This window comes from Schistocerca serialis, chromosome 2 (genome assembly GCF_023864345.2).
Source record: "Schistocerca serialis cubense isolate TAMUIC-IGC-003099 chromosome 2, iqSchSeri2.2, whole genome shotgun sequence".
Classification (NCBI taxonomy): Eukaryota; Metazoa; Arthropoda; class Insecta; order Orthoptera; family Acrididae; genus Schistocerca; species Schistocerca serialis.
In genome coordinates this window covers 955,723,655-955,743,216 of record NC_064639.1, presented here as the reverse complement: position 1 = coordinate 955,743,216, position 19,562 = coordinate 955,723,655, and the positions used below count along the sequence as shown (strand labels likewise).

Genomic DNA, 19,562 nt, shown 5'->3' with positions numbered 1-19,562 from the left:
GGCAGTATATATTATGATCGTAAATCATGTTTATTGGTTAATCAGTGAGATGTAGTGTAATGACACTGGAACACAACAATTCTAAATTCTTGCGAAATAAGAAGCACTGACCTTGAGCAATTACCATCAAGAATGTACAGCTGAGCACTTCCAAATTGTGTGGGAAACGGAGTGATATGAGAGTCATACCCATTAGCAAACTGCCGTTTGACTTCGATTCCTGTTGTTACAGCTAATGAATCATTGTGGTATGTCATTCGGCAGAGGTGTCTACTGACATTGTACTGTCCGTTTTCATGACAGTACGGCGCAGGATGAGCGACACGCACAATATCGTCATCTTTAATGATGATCAGGATATAGGTGCTCGATGCATGGGACACTGATTCTTGCAGGTATTGTTCTTTTTACGTGCCAGTGTTTTAATGGTTTGCCAGGAGTACCTCGGTTCAGGCAAAAAGTCTACGGCCATGGACACCAGCCATGGGAGGATCACTATAAGTCTCGTGGACTGTAATAAGGAATAGACAGGGCAGTCACTCGTCAGTTCATTGCTGCTCAACAGGTGCGATATCTTACCGTGCTTTAATAATCGGTAGTATTACTGAAGTTTAGAAGGGCTACGAAAGTCGTGGCAGAGCTGGGTACAGACACTGTGCCTGGGGAGTCACGACGCGTTTGTTTGGCATCAGTAACAACTTCCTCAACTGGCCGATGCATGTCTTCAGAAATGAGAGAAGTGACTTGGCCTGATGCTTTTACCTGCCTGAAGCAAACTGTGCAAAATTTCACTATAGGAAGGATATGAAATATGCTACTAGTTCATCTCAAACAATGACGAAAGAAACAGCTGTCTTTCAGTTGCGTATTGGTGAACTTTTAAATTATTGTGACGACATTTTAAACAAAATACAACTGGTGGACATGTAAAAGGAGGAAGTCCAGCAACGGACAATTCTTCGTAATTTCGAGTTTCACAGTCGCTCTTATTTCATAACATTTTCAAGAACAGCGACTGGACAAAATATTTTTAATAAAAAGCATTCCCTGCAGTTTGGCGATGGGTACAAGTTGGTACTACACAATGGCTCCGATCACTAGCTCCTCACTTCATCTGGAGTTTTGATCTGTCGATGATCTTATAGACCAAAACAGGTAACCAGACTTAAAAATTAAAAAAATTGCGATCTGGATTGTTTTTTAACAAAAATGATGGGTCTATATGTGTTTGAAATGTCTACCTCTTTATATGATGTAATCTGACTGCGAAATGAAATGTTGGTTCAAAAAATGGTTCAAATGGCTCTAAGCACTATGGGACTTAACATCTGAGGTCATCAGTCCCCTAGACTTTGAACTGCTTAAATATAACTAACCTAAGGACATCACACACACCCATGCCCGAGACAGGATTCGAACCTGCAACCGTAGCAGCAGCGCGGTTCCGCACTGAAGCACCTGGAACGGCTATGCCACAGTGGCCGGTGAAATGTGGTGAAAGTGTCTGTAACTTGCAGTTTTTACCCATGAGCACCAAATTACACAGTCTTCATATTCAAACAGTCTTACGACCCATCTTGTACATTTGATGAAGCGTCTTCTGAGAAACCGAAAAATATACTTTCTTTTACGTGGAATATAGCGGTGAGCACTGGTTGGGTGCGTGGTTGCTTTTTTGTTTATTATCAGTAGGAAAATGATTAAATGAAAGTAGAGACCCAAAGTCATTCGTTTTGGGTTAGGGTAGGCTGAGGCCAAAGGTGCATACTTAATGCTTTTCTACTTTTCCATTCTACCGACAATGAACATTTTACGCAATATTCCTAGGATCATACTTTACACGACACGACAAGTTCTAGACTATTTGTATGATGTATTAAAGTTATATTTCACAAAATGTTACAAATGAAGAAACTAGACATCTCGGGTAAACATCTTATTGTTACAGGACAAAATTCAACACAAAAAAATTATTATAATTATAACAGACTACAGGAGAATTACAGTATTTGCCAATTACTGGCATTATTCACTTGTATAATGTTGTACTGCATCAAAATCAACACCATCATCACAATCATCATCATCATCACTGTTCCCATCGTTTTGATCGCGTTCAACATCGAAACATGACATAACGTATCACTAATTTAAATACAAAATATTTTAAAACAAGAAAACACATTGTAATATTATTATTTGGCCTTTTCTTGCCACACTTTTCTGCAGTTTTCCCAGTACACTCGATTCCTGCTTCGTCTTCATTATAGACTCGATGGGATGGAAAATTATGGTTAGACTCCAAAGTTTCCAAGTTGCTGGAAAAAAGTTCCGTTACCCTCCAGATGGAGGATTTTCTCCGGTGGCTTAAACTCAAATTATGATGAGCGATCAATGAGCGAACTCACTTTAAACGGGTGGCTTGCACCACTACTTTCCGCAAATAATGTACTAAATGTCGGAAGGATTTAAAGGTAAGGCCATAGAACATACAATCCAGACTGACACAGTGTACCACCAATTCTGTTTCCTCTGACTCAGAAAAAAACTCTCCTTAAACGTCCCAATAATGACATTCCATAGCCTTCTTTAAATCTTTTACGTAATGTGAATTCATTACATCCAAGCCTTTTAGCTACATTTATAATGGAAGGTTCATTTTCTTTTAGTTTCTTAGCCTCCTCTAACGTTTTAGAAGACAACGTCGTGGAGGATATTTAGAAAATGTTTTGCGCAGAATCATTGAGGAGAGAACCATGTGTTAAACACTCACAAGAGGAAGGAACAGCACGTAGAACATGTGTTAGGACGTCAGGGCTAACATCCATGGTACTTAAGGGACTTGCAGAACGTCAAAATTATAGGGGAAGACAGAGACTGGAACACACCCCAAAAATAATTGAGGACGTTGGGTATAAGTGAAACGTTGGCACAAGAGAGGAATCACTGACTGGCTGCATGAAAACACATCGTTTTATCATAATAAAATGCGTTACCAGTCGATACGTTTTATCCGATCTTCCAAACACTCAACATTTTCTATGGGATTATGATTGATTGATTTATCAGGACAGTCGAGATGCGACATCGTGCCTAAGATTTTATCAAACCAACAGCATACACGTGTCGCATGTGACAAAGACTACTATCACCTTGGAGAACGGCAGTGTCAATAGCATATCCATTATGCAGACACAGAGTGAAGGCTAAGCCTTCGTCTCCGAGAATGTTGAAATAAACATCCTGGTTCATGGTCATGGAAAGCTAAGTGAGTGGCCTAAGTTGTGGTGCATAAAACACCGCCAAAACATCACTGAAAGACCTTCGTCATAAACTACATCCTCCACTCACGCTTCATTGTACCTATGGTTCGTACCTCGCTTTTTGTCATTATAAAATCGCGAAGACAAATGCATTTCGCAAGGTACTTGAGTATTAATGACCGTTGTATGCACTTTTCTTCGCAGTATTCGCTCGGAAGCTGACTGAGATGGGCCTGCATTAATTGATAACAGCAGTTTCTGCATGGTTATGAGTTGACTGTTATTGACAATGAGTGACACTCAACCTCGATACCTGTCGGATAGTATCTCTTTACGACCATTGTTTTTACGTTGTGTTATATAGCTTCTAGTGCAACACCATTCCCTGCAGACGTGTTGGACAGTCCACAGTGAAATACCAACAAATCGAGGGACTTCATTCATGATGCGTCCATAGGCACGTCAAAACATGGTATTTCCGCAGTTCTGTTACGTCTCCACATAGAACCATTTTAATACGCTGATTCCATACAACCAACTGGCGCGTAAACAACATTTTACTACCATGACCAACACCAGCGGTGAGGTCTGTCTTAGTTGCAGGTACCAGTTCTGCAGCATCTACAGCGCTCCAAAATGACAAATGTGCTCTGTTAAGAGGGAAACTATTGTTTTGTCCGTTGAGCTAAATCGGACATAGGCGTTAATTTGGGGAAGAAATTTCTGACATTTATATCCGACCAGTGTACCAAAGTGGATCCTGGGGTATAAAAACAAGAAAAGAAGAAAATCGAAGCGTTTGGAAAGTGGTTTACAGCAGAATGCGCGAAATGAAGTGGAATGATAAGGTAAAAAATGAGGTTATCCACAGAACTGACGATAAAAGGATCTCACTGAGTAGAAGAATGTATAGGGCGATATGATATACCCTTCACGCTTTTGTGGCCTTTGTCATTAATGAATCTTAAGGCCACATAACATTCGTCTTCAAAGTTCTTCACTTTTCGGCGTTTCGAACCGCTGCTGAGGTATTCTTCAGAATTCCTCTAGCGTCCCTGGATCGACAGTGTTCAGCCATCCAGGGACCCCAGTGGAAGCCAGTAGTATATTTCAGCAGATGGATATAAAACCCCTAGAAGGACAGTGTTCAGCTGTCCAGGGACCCCAGTGGAGCCCTGAGAAGATGCAAAACCTCTGAATGGACAGTGTTCTGCCATCCAGGCATCCCAATCGAACCTGAAGAAGATTCCAACAGAGGGATCGAAAACCCGTGGATAGACAGTGTTCAGCGATCCAGAGACCCCAGTCGAATCCTGAAGAAGATTCCAACAGAGGGATAGAAACGTTGGGCAGTGGAGAGGTTTGATGTGGCCAAATGTATTAGTAGATTTTATCATCAACCAGCATGGTAGGAAGTGAGCTAAGATGAAATAAGTTCCAATGGTACTTGACAGAACGAGAGAGAGCAAAAACTGCAGGGGACGATGGAGACTGAAAAATAGCAAAGAAATAACTAAGGACGTTGGGAATAGGTGATTCTATGAGATGAAGTGTTTAGAAGGAAGTCGTGATGGGCTGCATCAAACCAGTCAGAAAACAGAGGACTTTCTCTCCCAATTCCTCTCCTCCTGACGAAATAAATCTGGGGTGAACAGCCTGGTATGAGTGTGCATAGGACACAATATTTCGGCAACCGACCACGTTGCCATCATCAGGTGCGCTGATGTACTGCAGCGGTGGGCCGGCGCCAGGTATATACAGGACAATCCCCGTCCTCGCTCAAGCGCTTCCTATGAGTCGGTGCAGTCCGCGCCCCGCGCGCGGTCCAGGTACAGCGTCCGTTCTCCCGCCGTCTGGGCGCTGCGTCCTAGGTCTCCTCATTCAGGAGGGTCTGCCGGCACCGCTGTCGTTATTCTTCCCTCCCCCCCCCCCCCCCCCCGAAGTCGGTACACTCTGGGAAATATCCTTTTTCTTCTTAATCCGGGTGATCGCGGGTTCCCACGCCTTGCTAAGGATGTAACCGCTGTCACGATTTAGCTGTAGCTCCCTTACTCTAATCTCTATGACTTCTTTGTTGGAAGTCTGTGTCAGGACTTTGGTTTGGTCATAATCCATGCTGTGGAACTCCGACAGGCAATGCTCAGCGATTGCCGACTTACTGGGCTGTTGCAGTCTAGTGTGCCGTTGATGTTCTCGCCATCGGTCCTCAATGGTATGAATGGTCTGACCTATGTATACACTCCCGCATTGCTGGAGGAAAACCAAGGGCCTTCTTGATAGTGTCAAGGACAACCTTGGTCTACGTAAATCAGGGATTTATCAGATACCTTGCCAACGCGGGAGTCAGTACATCAGCGCACCTGATGATGACAACGTAGTCGATTTCCGAAATATTGTGTCATATGCACATTCATACCAGGCTGTTCACCCGAGATTTATTTCGTCATAAAATACGCCTGGAGAAATTGAAGAATCACTCCTCTCCTGCTGGTCCAACAAAAAGAGTTCTGACTAGATATGAGTTTCAGCGCAGTGTAGCAAGATCAGAAAGTACTGTGGCTGTGCACATACCTGCATCGGCCTTGGAGGCAGGCTTGGCCGGGCGGCCCCGCTTCTTCCTGGCGTCCTGCGTCGCCTCAGACGCTGCGGCGACGGCCGGGGACAGACCCAGCGTCGGGCTCTGCAACTGGCCGGCCGCTGTGGGGGTGGCGGAGGCGGCGGGGGTGGCGTCGCGAGGCGGCGTCGGCAGCGCCGGAGGGGGCGTGGCCTGCGGCGGCGAGTCGGTGGCGCGCATCGCCTGCAGCTGCCGCACGCAGCTGCGTACCGCTGCAGGGACCACCTCGTCCGGCAGCGTCCGCAACCACGGCGCGATGTCTGCGAACACACGCACCGCGCGCTATAAAACACGCCGTCTTAGCAACAGGTGCTGCCTGTAGTTTCATCGCCCTGCAGATAGCGACTAACACCCTATCTAGGAGACGAATAGAGAACACGTGTCCTCAGACTAGGCGTGGATGAGTACGTGAACGTGGACCTTATCGAGGACTCGGTTTCCGAAGATTATGATGATCACTGATACATGACCTCACTGGACTGTTCCGTAACACACTGCTTGCGTGCCATCACAAGCGAATGAACACTCGCAGAAAAATTCTGCTGGTCGCTCTAATTTTCTCGATGTGGTCACTGGACGAGAAGTATGTAGGAGGAAGTAATTGGCTCACAGGATAAAATATTACTCATGCTTAACTCTCTGAGTACCAGTAGTTTCACCCTCAAACCACCATTTTATAAATTTTGCTTTCTCGTGAAGCCACCGATTCTATTGCAGGACAAGTTACAATGAAAAAAGTCTAACATATTTCTACAGGAGGTGATTTTGGTCGAAATCAGAAGAAAAGTTCCTATAATGATATGACTGGAAACCAATGCCTGTTCAGATACTGTTCAGTCTATCCTCTCATTCCCATCAGTCACATAAATGCAAACATTATAGGCAGTGCTGCAACTTGGTTACCACACGTCCTGACACAGCCTTTCTTCGCAGATGGACTCTTTCAAATACACTATCCATTCAGACTACATCACATGCACTCGTCACACGCTCTTCTGACATCCACCGAGCGAGGTGGCGCAGTGGTTAGCACACTGGACTCGCATTCGGGAGGACGACGGTTCAATCCCTTCTCCAGCCATCCTGATTTAGGTTTTCCGTGATTTCCCTAAATCGTTTCAGGCAAATGCCGGGATGGTTCCTTTGAAAGGGCACGGACGATTTCCTTCCAAATCCTTCCCTAACCCGAGCTTGCGCTCCGTCTCTAATGACCTCGTTGTCGACGGGACGTTAAACACTAACCACCACCACCTTGTAACATCTGTTATTGTCGACTGGTTCGGCTGATACCAATGCCTTGTGTGTCTCCCTAGTCAGAAACTGAACGGACCAATCCATCGTCCATGAAATATTTCGGTGAAGTACTGTCGCACGATCCGTAGAAAATATGGTGGGTCCTCGTCATGCATAAACCATAGTCGTCTTTGTGCAAGTGTACGGAATTATTCGTGCCTTGAAGCAGAAGTTCTGTTGTTGTTTCTTGCGACCACATATGGAGGTAACAGGAGCGCGTGACCATTGCATATGACACAATCCGAATGCAGCCACCTATATGTGAAGAGTGTGTGATTCACTGCAAAGAAGGGCTTAACAATGTGTAAGCGAACCACATGCAGCAAAGCCTGTAGTGTCTACTTCTACGTAACAGATGGATAACAACGAGAAGATAGATTGGCCAATAACTCAACAGGTACTGGTTTCCGGACATTCATTATGGGAGCTTTTCTTCGTGTTTTGACCAATACTACTATATGTAGCGAAATAGAATACGTTGTTTTTAAACATCCTGTACAGAAAGTGGCACTTTATAGCGTTGTAAATGATCCAGAACTGATGTTAAACTGATAAAAAAAAATGGTTCAAATGGCTCTGAGCACTATGGGACTCAACTGCTGAGGTCATTAGTCCCCTAGAACTTAGAACTAGTTAAACCTAACTAACCTAATGACATCACAAACATCCATGCCCGAGGCAGGATTCGAACCTGCGACCGTAGCGGTCTTGCGGTTCCAGACTGCAGCGCCTTTAACCGCACGGCTACTTCGGCCGGCTGTGTTAAACTGACCCTCGACACTAACGTAAGTCATGGCACTGATATGGTGTCTATGTGACTGTAGGCTATTAAGGCGGATTTAGGTAAAGACGGGCCAGAATGGGTGAAATAGCTGTCGTGACTGAACTTGGTCGTGACCACACCGTGAATCAAGCCGCACAGTTTATTGCTGTATCAGTGACGACTGCCAGCGCGTCTGCAAACAATGATGTCCCACATGAAATATGTCGTAATAAAAGTGATTATAAAAAATATCCTAATCGACAGGAAACGGAAACGAGTGTCACGCCTTGTTAACGAAAATCGTTTACAAACACGACATAAATTTCTGGTGTCAGTGAATGCAGGCCATTATCAACCGGTTTCCGAGCGAATATTGTGAAGGGAACTCTGATACACTCATGAGCCAAAACATTATGACCACCTGCTTAATAGGTTGTTTGTCCGTCCTTGGAACAAAATACGTCACTGATTCTGCGTATCAGGGATCCGACAGTTCGCTGGCAGGCTTGTGGAGTTATGTGGCATTAGATGTAAATCCCATAAATAACGAGCCGCCGATTTGCGTACGCGGTGATGGCGCCCGATAGCGACCCAAATGGGTTCCATAGGATTTAAATCAGGCAAATTTGGTCGCCGAGAGTTCACTATAATGTTCCTCAAACCACTGTAGCACGGTTCTGGCTCAGATATGCTTGTGGTTTGCAGTTGTCAGTTTGTCTTCCATTACTAGCACAGGTCCCATGCAAGCGCAGGAAAATGTTTCCCACAGAATAACACTGCTCCCAACATCCTGCGTCCGTAACGCACTGCACGTTTCGAGCATCCGTTCACCTCGATGACGGCGTTTGTGAAGACGACCCTCGACCAAGTGTAGCAAAAATGTTATTCACCCGAAGAGCCGACACGTTTTTTTTTATTTTTTTATTTTTTTAAATGTTTCCCTGCTATCGGTAACTGCTAATATTTATCTTGTTTTTTGTGCCACTGCTGAGTTTCGACGTTTTAAAGTGCACCATTACACGGCTTTTTTGTAAAAAAGAAATGCTATACCAGCAGAAATTCTGCAATACGGTAGCGAAAATAAACTAAAAGTTTACAGTTGCAGACAGCATGCAGTCATTGAAAAATTCGTGGATGCTATGAACCTACATTCAAAGAAAATTATTAAATCACTGCCCCATCAGGCACGGGGTAAAGTGTACTATAAATGCATCAAAGCCAAGCAAATGACGGCTAATCATTGCTTTTAACTTTAACTAAAAAATAACATACTGAATATCCATCGTTGTTTACATTAAAAAAAGTTTCCAACAATCTGCTTGAAAATGGCGTAAGTCTACAACTGAGTAAGAGTATAGAAAACAAAATAAAATAAAAATTGACACTTGCAGATGGCATGGAATCATTCAGAAAAATGTTAGTAACCTTGGAATCACGTCAAAAAGATATTTATGCACTTTGTATTTATCTATGTACCCCATCAACAAACAAATGTACACATGTGCTGCAGTATTCTACAGTATTATCAGGTAAAGCGCTAGTGTCTTTGTAAAACTCATCATACCTGCACCTCTTTGTGACGTGGTCCACCCGCTGCCCTTCATCAAATGGCAGCCTCAGTCATTTCCTCATCGCAATCTATGATAGCACTGTAGATAAGCTGTCGGATAATCCGATCGAACCGCAGCCACACTCCGCTCAAATGACTGCCCCATTCGCCGGTCTGCGACTCGTCCGTCGCCCCCGTGCGGTAGTATCGGGGATAGCCGCAAGGCGCGCACTAGTCGTACACTCCGTTTTTCTTACCAGTTAACCCGATCCGCTGAGCAGTCCTAGTGGATCAAGGAAGCAAAGTGTCGTAGGAAAAGTAACAGCAGGATGTATGAAATTTGAAGCATTTTTTGGCAGGGCACTGACAACTTAATTGCAGCTTCAGCCTTCTATATAGCCTTATTCCAAAACTTTGCGCCGAGCGAGGTGGCGCAGTGGTTAGCACGCTACTCGCATTCGGGAAGACGACGGTTCAATCCAGCGTCCGGCCGTCCTGATTTAGATTGCCGCTTCAGGCAAATGCCAGGATGATTCCTTTCAAAATGCGTGGCCGACTTCCTTCCCTCATCCGATGGGACCGATGACCTTGCTATTTGGTCCTCTCACCCAAATGTACCAACCAACCAATCAAAACTTTACAGGTATATCACTCGTTGCTCAGTTCAGTTGAGGAGTTAATTTCGGAATTGAATACAAACTACCGACAGAGAATATCAGGTGGAGAAAGCACTAACGGATTTTTAGCATTCTCCAGTGACATTCATACTAGTCTTAAGTATTATTTCGTAGTGACTATTGCCTGGCCTTTGCCCTCTTTAGTCTGTCCCGCCTCACGTAGGCAAATACTTAGTTTACTCCCTCTTCTTTTCCTCAGTTGGAACTTTTACTATTACTGTTACTATTATTATTATTATTTGTTTTCTGTCTTGTGCTGTAGGTGTCTTGGCTGGCAGAAACATCTCTTATATTCTAGAGGTTGAGCTTGAAGTCCAGCGCTGATCACAAAAATTTATTTCTAAGGAACTTTGTTGGATACAGCTATGCCGTTTGTTGCAAATGGTAGCTGAAATCACAAAGTCTTTTATAGATGCACTTCCACATGCACTCCGTTTGTTGCGTTTTGAACGTCTGGGTGATACTCAATCTCTTTTCATGTCTTTGTCAACATCTCTTCCGTCACCGCCTCTACGGCTTCCCGTATTCCTGCTGTAAGAGTCTGCACCACCAGGGACTGCTCAACTGAACACTTTATCCTTAAGGCAACCCCACAAAAAAGTTAAGAGAGGTTGCCTTTGATGAACGCGGTTCTATTGTGTTTTACCGTCTTTGTGGTCTACCTTTCCGGAAACGTTTCATCGAAAAATTTGCAAACATAAATTGTCTGTGCAGCACCTTGTAGAAACTAGTTTGAATTGTTTAAATTCTGGTAACTGAGGTGCAATTTCAAGTTCCAACTTGTCCAGGTAAAACGTTGCCGTAACAGTAAAACTAAACTAAACTCCGTCCCAACAGGCCGTGGACAGCCCACCGGTACCGACCGGCCGCCGTGTCATCCTCAGCCCACAGGCGTCACTGGATGCGGATATGAAGGGTCATGAGGTCAATACACCGCTCTCCCGGCCGTTTTGTCAGTTTACCGGAGCCGCTACTTCTCAATCAGGTAGCTCCTCAGTTTGCCTCACAAGGGCTGAGTGCACCCCGCTTGCCAACAGTTCCCGGCAGACCGGATGGTCACCCATCCAAGTGCTAGCCCAGCCCGACAGCGCTTAACTCCTATGATCTGATGGGGACCGGTGTTACCACTGCGGCAAGGCCGCTGGTGCGGTAATAGTAGGCTCATTGAAATAGACCATGCATACACTAGGAATTCACTAAATGTATTCGCAATTGGACAACCGTCAGCTGTAGAACTGAATTTTTACCGTACGGGGACTCGAGCCCGGATTTCCCGCTCATTGCGAGCGGTCGCCTTACCATCTTTTTTTCTATATTTCTATATAGTTCGTTGCGTTTGGTCTGCGCTCCTGGGCGGACGTCACAAGACGTCCGTTCAAGTTGATAGCTGATTCTTTGACTCAGTTTTTCTATTACAGAGAGCACGCAGCCCTCTGACCGAACACGCTGAGCTACCGTGCCGGCTACCATTTGGCTATCCATGCGCGACTCACGGCCAGCCCCTAACTTCCATATGTCGTCATCCATGCGTCTTCAGCCTGTACCCGTATATCCATCACGTATATTCCCGTACAGGTAACACATTTCACTTGAAATTCGCTTGCCCAGTGTCGGCATATAAATACGATACTGCAGTGCCTCTCTTTCTGAGTCCGCAGCTCGTGGTCGTGCGGTAGCGTTCTCGCTTCCTGCGCCCGGGTTCCCGGGTTCGATTCCCGGCCCGGTCAGGGATTTTCTCTGCCTGGTGATAACTGGGTGTTGTGTGCTGTCCTTAGATTAGTTAGGTTTAAGTAGTTCCAAGTTCTAGGGGGCTGATGACCATAGATGGTAAGTCCCATAGTGCTCACAAGGGAACCTCCCCATCGTACCCCCCTCAGATTTAGATATAAGTTGGCACAGTGGATAGGCCTTGATAAACTGAACGCAGATCAATTGAGAAAACAGGAAGAAGTTGTGTGGAACTGTGAAAAAATAAGCAAAATATACAAACTGAGTAGTCCATGGGCCACATAAGCAACATCATGGACGAAGTGTGTTTAGAAGCGCCGTGGTCCCGTGGTAGCGTGAGCAGCTGCTGAACGAAAGATACTTGGTTCAAGTCTTCCCTTGACTGAAAATTTTACTTTCTTTATTTTTGCATAGTTATTATCTGTCCGTTCGTTCATTGACATCTCTGTTCACTGTAATAAGTTTAGTGTCTGTGTTTTGCGACCGCACTGCAAAACCGTGCGATTAGTAGACGAAAGGACATGCCTCTCCAATGGGAACAGAAAACATTTGATCGTAAGGTCATAGGTCAACCGATTCCTCCACAGGAAAACACATCTGATATATTCTATACGACACTGGTGACGGCATGTGCGTCACATGACAGGAATATGTTGTCGACCCACCTAACTTGTACACTTGGCGAATGGGTAAAAAGATTCTTCTACCTTGCCCGATTTAGGTTTTCTTGTGGATGTGATAGTCACTCCCAAAAAAGTGATGAGTTTGTCACATAAACTGAAAATAAAAAATTAAAATTCACACTTGATGGAAGATTTGAACCTAGGACCTTTCGTTCCGCAGCTGCTCACGTTACCACGAGACCACGGCGCTCCTGCGTTCCTGTCGTCCTTATTGTTGCTTATCTTCCCTTGAACTACTCAGTTTGTATATTTTGCGTATTTTTTCACAGTTCTACACAACTTCTTCCTGTTTTCTCAATTGATCTGTGTTCAGTTTTTCAAGGACTATCCACTGTGCCAACTTATAACTAAATCTGAGGGGGGTGCGATGGGGAGGTTCCCTTGTCAGAGCCATTTTTCTTATTCTGAATTACGATGTGCGAAGGAGCTATGCATCGTAAATAACACAGGCACTCCAGTCTCATAGATATCTGTAGGTGTATGCATAAAAAGCTTTTTGAGTTAAGCTACGACTTGCAAGAAGCTGTTAGCCGTATCTAGAATAGTTCCTTAGAAATAAATATTTGTAATCATAGAAAGACATTACGTCTGACCTCTATTACATTCTCCTCCGACTGCTCCATCGCCCATACGATTTACGTCGAAAATCAAAGGTAGTTCGCGTGTGAAAATCTGTAAAGCACAAAGTGATTGTTCTCAGTACTGTTCACACCGAACCGAGCACCGATGTGGCGAACGCTGTAACTTCCTTTCAAGATCCGCTGAAAGAGTGAGAATCAGCCGAACCCGAGAGCGAGAGCCTACAAAAGAGCAGCGATTCCGGAAACACCATTCACAAGGGACCCAACTCCTGCTTACTAACGATAGTACGATCATTTGGGATACCAAACGAAATTTGCGGCTGGGTTGAGGGATTTATTGTTAGTGAGGACGCAGCATGTTATCTTTGACAGAGAATTATTCAGAGTGCAGGTATCCTCCAGGAAAGCGTGTTCCAATCCTTAATGTTCATGTCGCATGTTAATGACCAGGCAGACGGTATTAACAGTAGCCTCAGCCTTTTTTGCAGATGATGCAGTTATCTATAAGGAAGTACTATCTGAAAAAAACTGCTCCATCATTCATAAAAATTGCGGTAAGATCGGCAACTTTCTTTAAATGTCGAAAAACTTTTGTTTTTACGCGAGTGGGTCATCCCGAATCCGCGCCGAATCTTTGAGAGAATTTACTTTCCTCCAGGAGCATCAGAATGTTCGGCCTTACCTGAGAAATACTCTAGCTCTAACGGCTAAAACGGAACAAAAGTTGCCGGCCGCAGTAGTCTAGCGGTTCTAAGCGCTCAGTCCGGAGCCGCGCGACTGCTACGGTCGCAGGTTCGAATCCTGCCTCGGGCATGGATGTGTGTCATGTCCTTAGGTTAGTTAGGTTTAAGTAGTTCTAAGTTCTAGGGGACTGATTACCATAGATGTTAAGTCCCATAGTGCTCAGAGCCATTAGAACCATTTGAATTTGGAACAAAAGTTATTTTAAAATACCAAGATGTGTATCTTCTTCCACAAATATAAGCCCTTCATCTGTAAAATTACTTATGAATAGCAGATTCAAGAGTCGTAAATAAGATATTACTTCGCTAAAAGCTAAACCGTTAACATATGCGGTACTGCAACACCACAAAAGTGAAAAAAGTGAAGCATCCACAGGGCGACGAGGAAACGAAATGAAACCTCACTAGTTGAGAGGGCATCATACTATTAATACGTGAACACGAAAATTGAAGTACTGATTTTTAATACTAACTGCGGATGATTAATTGCCAATAATCCTTACATAATTCGCAACGTACTCTGTCATAGATGTGCACAAAGAAAAAATAATGGGTATGTAGCATTTAAGAGTGATAAAAGGAAGTAGAAGCTTTCATATTCATAACACTGATGTTACATTATCACACATTACAATCTCTAATGCCTGAACATCGAAGATTGAAGAGCTACCAACCTCTGCTCCGCACACCGATCAGGTGCTGTGATAGAAATGACACATGAAAGAAACAAATCGCATTCTTGGGGCTTTCTTGTTTACATGGTTCATTTTCAGTAAATAGTGCATATCGGGCAGCTACAATGCGACAACTGCTAAGTCGATGATGTTGCGAGCAGTAACAGTGAACATACTGTAGTAACGAAGTCTGTAAATAACGTTGTATATTGGCGTCGCCATTTCGATTACTTTCCTATAAGAGTAACTGGGCGGCCATTTGCTGCCATTACCAGAAAATTTAAGTAAGTTCCTAATATTTAATTTCTTCATTTTGACTAACTACGTCTTCCGACTTCATTTATTATGGTGAAAGTAAATTTGTTTTAGGGTATGCCGAGAAGGAGAATGCTAACAGGTCAGAGTGAAAGACGAAGAGCTAGACAGACAAAATTTTTGCGTAGAGAAATACCAAGATGGACATTCACAACGATAATTCATCTGTTTTATTTAATTACCATAATATTAATATGTGAGCATCGAAAATTGAAGAACCGATTTTTAACATTAATTATACAAGGAGGCGAATGAAGATTGAATGGAAGCTTGACGCAGATGTGCACAAAAGAAAAAATCATGTGCATGCATAGCCATAAGGAGAAGTAGAAGGAAGTAGACATATACACATGAGGGGGAGGTTCGCGGGCCTCTGACATTGCTACCAACCTCTATCACGCGTAACGGCCGGGTGTTATGGTAGAAACAACACACGGAGGTAACAAGGTTTCGTGAAGTTGCATTGAAGGGACGTTCATGTTTAAATGTTGCAGATGGTTGATCTGCATTAACACTCGCATACCGGGCAGCTATAATGCAGCAACTGCTATGTCACTGATGTTGTCAACAGTGGAAAACGAAACTTAGTAACGAAGCCGCCGTGGACAACAAACATTGTTTATTATCGTCGTTTTTCACTTACTTTGTTAAACGGAACTAACTCTGTGTTTGTTTTCTGCCGTCACCACAAAATTCAGAGTGTTCCTAGTTTTCAGTATCTTCACCTTGAGTTGCTACAACGTCCCATCCTATAAGGAAACTACGTTTGATTTAGGCTATGCCTCGAAGAAGAACATTAACGGGTCGGCATGAAAGACGAAGAGCTAGAGAGACACAGATTTTGCGTAGACAAACCGATAGGTTGGTGCAAATGGCTCTGAGCACTATGGGACTTAACTTCTGAGGTCATCAGTCCCCTAGAACTTAGAACTATTTAAACGTAACTAACCTAAGGACATCACACACACCCATGCCCGAGGCAGGATTCGAACCTGCGACCGTAGCCGTCAGCCGGTTCCAGACTGTAGCGCCTAGAACCGCTCGGCCACCCCGGCCGGCAAACTGATAGGAATAATGCAGATGTTGATAACATATTCTATCGAGGATAAATCTAGAGATCCTGCTGCTAACAAGAATATTTCAACATCACGCGGGCGGTTCATACAGATTCATGCTATGTGTGGACGAGGATTGTTCTGTTGTAAAGTGACAGAACGCTTGAGAGTTAACATATGAGGATGCAGGACTTCTCAACATATGCCGTCATAGTTCCCTAAATCACTGTCACCCGTGACCTGAAGTCATACCCAATGGCTCCCCACCGAGCGAGGTGGCGTAGTGGTTGGCACACTGGACTCGCATTCGGGAGGATGACGGTTCAAACCCGCGTCCGGCCATCCTGATTTAGGTTTTCTGTGACTTCCCTATATCGCTCCAGGCAAATGCCGGGATGGTTCCTTTGAAAAGGCACGGCCGACTTCCTTCCCCGTGCTTCCCTAACCAGATGGGACCGATAATCTCGCTGTTTGTCCCCTCCCCCAAATCAACCAACCAAACAATGGATCCCCACACCATAACGCCAGGAGTATCACCACTCTGCCTCTCCAAAACATTGGAATAATAGTATCTCCCTCCACATCGCCACCATGCTAGCCGACGGTAGTTATCCAAGTGACGCAGAACCGTGATTCATCCCTGAGGACAATATGATACCATTCACCAGTAGCCCGCGCTTCTCAGCCACGGCGCTGCTCCAAATGCAGCTGTTTCTGTTGTGGTGTTAACCGCAGTCCATGAGCAGGATGGTAATTTCCTAGTCCGTATGCTGCTAGTCTCCAACCAATGCCGACGGATGGCCCAGAATGTTGCAGGGACTCCACTGCCTGTTCTCGCATGGCAAATAAGAAAGGGTTACGTTGTGACTGGTGCACAATACAGTGATCCTTCTTTCTGGTGGCCAGACGTGGTCGTCCGGAACCTTGATGACGAGTATGTCTCCCCTCTCGTTCCTTCCACACTTCAGTATCGGGCTGACGTCACATCTGATTGCCTCACAAATCTTGATATTGTATCTTTCGACCAGCCGGCCAAATGGTGATCAACAATGAGGGCCCTTTCCAACTTTCTCAAGTGCTGATAACGCTGTCTCACACGTGTACGAGGCATCGCAAGGCGATCACTCAACATCAGAAGCTGTTCAGCCCCTTGTATGCCCTGCCAGGTCTCGTAACAACATTAGGTACCGCAACATTAGTGCACTCTGGTGGCTGTTCCACCTGTCACAGAGAGCTGTAACTCTAAATCACTTAACATACTCTCTGATGGCACGTATGTGTACGACGGTAGTTAGTTCAGATGGTTCAAATGGCTCTGAGTACTAAGGGACTTAACTGCTGAGGTCATCAGTCCCCTAGAACTTAGAACTACTTAAACCTAACTAACCTAAAGACATCACACATATGTATACCCGAGGCAGGATTCGAACCTGCGACCGTAGAGGTCGCGCGGCTCCAGACTGTAGCGCCTAGAACCGCTCGGCCACCCCGGCCGGCGCTAGTTAGTTAGTTTACATGTTCCATAGATCACCTGAACGGTTCTTTTATCAAAATGATGTGGTGAGTGTCATTTTACACGATATTTGTTCATGATTTGTGTTGACATTAATGAGCCTACTCATGCAACTTCACTTAGAAATAATATTTCCTTTTTCTCTGTCTGGCAGTGTTTAAGTAGAAATTTGTCAATGGAACAGAAGCAGTTGTCCAGCACAAAAGATTTTAAGTTAGATTTAAAACTTGTTTTGCTACCTGTCAGACATTTTATGTTGATGGGGAAATGATCAAAAATTTTTGTTGCTGCATCAATATTGAACTCCTTACATTGACATCCGCCAGTGTCTTCCGGGTGCTTCTGTTTTATTGTCAGGCAGTGTATTTCGCAAAATAAAAGTTGCTGTATTTTTGTACATTCTCATCTTATTCGTCTTCGACGTGAAAATGTGGAGTTTCAATGATTATAATACAGCGGAACGCAACGATACAAACTCTTGATAAAGACAATATGTGGACATGTTTCATTACAGATTCGTTAATGTTTAAACATCAATTGCACACAAGGGCAAAGTTTTCCAGGTAAATAACCTTAAAGTATTGTAGAACAAACACATTTCTATATTTTAAAATAATTTTTATTCAGTTTCAGCCTTTCCACGGACATACTGAAAAGTAATGCCTCCAAATATTTTATGTGAAAACTCTTGAGGTTTTTTATTAATACAAATTTTATTAACATAAATAGATCTGTACGTCACACCTCTGCTACCGTTTTCAACGCAACACTGGCGATGTCACTTTGTTCCGCCTCCAGCAATATGATCTACCAGCTCAAAATATCTGCAGCGTAGAACTCAGGAGCTGAGTGCAAGTTATATTCGTAACCGCACACAGTATCTACATAATGCACGCCACACCCTTTTAATTGCTTCTTCGGGTGGCGTCTATCTGCTTCCTTGTGCTATCTGATTCCCTAGCAGGACTCCCGTCGTAGAAACTTTATCGGTACAAACACGCGCGCTTGTTTATCAACACTTAGCGCTGGTTGTTTCCTTGTGGCCGACTGGTGGTCGTGCGGTGTATCTGACGAGGAAAAGTTGCCCGCAGATAAAGGCCTCTCTTCCGCAAGCTATTGCAGGAGTCCAGTAAACAACTGCGCAATTTATCAGCAAAAAAAAAAAAAAAAAAAAAAAAAAAAAAAAAAAAAAAAAAAACGGTTCAAATGGCTCTGAGCACTATGGGACTTAACTTCTAAGGTCATCAGTCCCCTAGAACTTAGAACTACTTAAACCTAACTAACCTAAGGACATCACACACATCCACGCCCGAAGCAGGATTCGAACCTGCGACCGTAGCGGTCACGCGGTTCCAGACTGTAGCGCCTTTAACCGCTTGGCCATCCCGGCCGGCAATTTATCAGCTCTTCATGACACTGTATTCAGAAGGTTGCCTGGGATTTTGTTGGTGTCTGCTGCGTTCACTACAGTTCCGCGCCATCGAACAATGTTTGCATATTTCCTACACAGCACCTTGAGTCTTTGTTCCTATAACACAACTTCCTTTTCCTCTTTCTCTCTTTTCCTACGGAGGTTGCCGACACGTGGCTTCAGTATCAGTTCATGTTCTATTTGGAGGTTGGATTATTCTTTCCAGGAATTTAGTACCTATACTAAAATATTTACGATGAGAATGTGGCTAAAAGTGATGGTTTTATCATCACATTCGTCTACACCTGCAAAATCCACTGTACACAACGTGCTAGCCACTGTAAGGACATATCAAGGGACGAATGGGCACGAATGAGCCTAGGCTGAGGATAAAGAATGATTCTGAAGTAATTATATGTAAAATAGGTTTTCTCAGCATATCCACCTTTTAACTAGAGTTCGCGTCGCTGATCGGTTGCGTGTAAATACATGTTTAAGGAACATACGGTTCACGACTTATTATCGATATGTATAGGAGCCGAGGGATGCTGCAAACTACACTACTGGCCATTAAAATTTCTACACCACGAAGATGACGTGCTACAGACACGAAATATTACCGACAGGAAGAAGATGCTGTGATATGCAAATGATTAGCTTCTCAGAGCATTCACACAAGGTTGGCGCCGGTGGCGACACC

At 44.2% G+C, this 19,562-nt stretch overlaps 1 protein-coding gene across 5 annotated transcripts in view; it reads right to left on the bottom strand.

Moving 5' to 3' along the window:
• Positions 1 to 19,562, bottom strand: part of LOC126458335 (uncharacterized) — a 214,863-nt gene that overhangs the window by 76,564 nt on the left and 118,737 nt on the right. For all 5 annotated transcript variants that reach the window (XM_050095295.1, XM_050095300.1, XM_050095299.1 and 2 more), the window contains exon 3: positions 5,835 to 6,137. In XM_050095295.1, the coding sequence (XP_049951252.1) occupies positions 5,835 to 6,137 (303 nt within the window). The remainder of the gene's footprint in view (positions 1 to 5,834; positions 6,138 to 19,562) is intronic.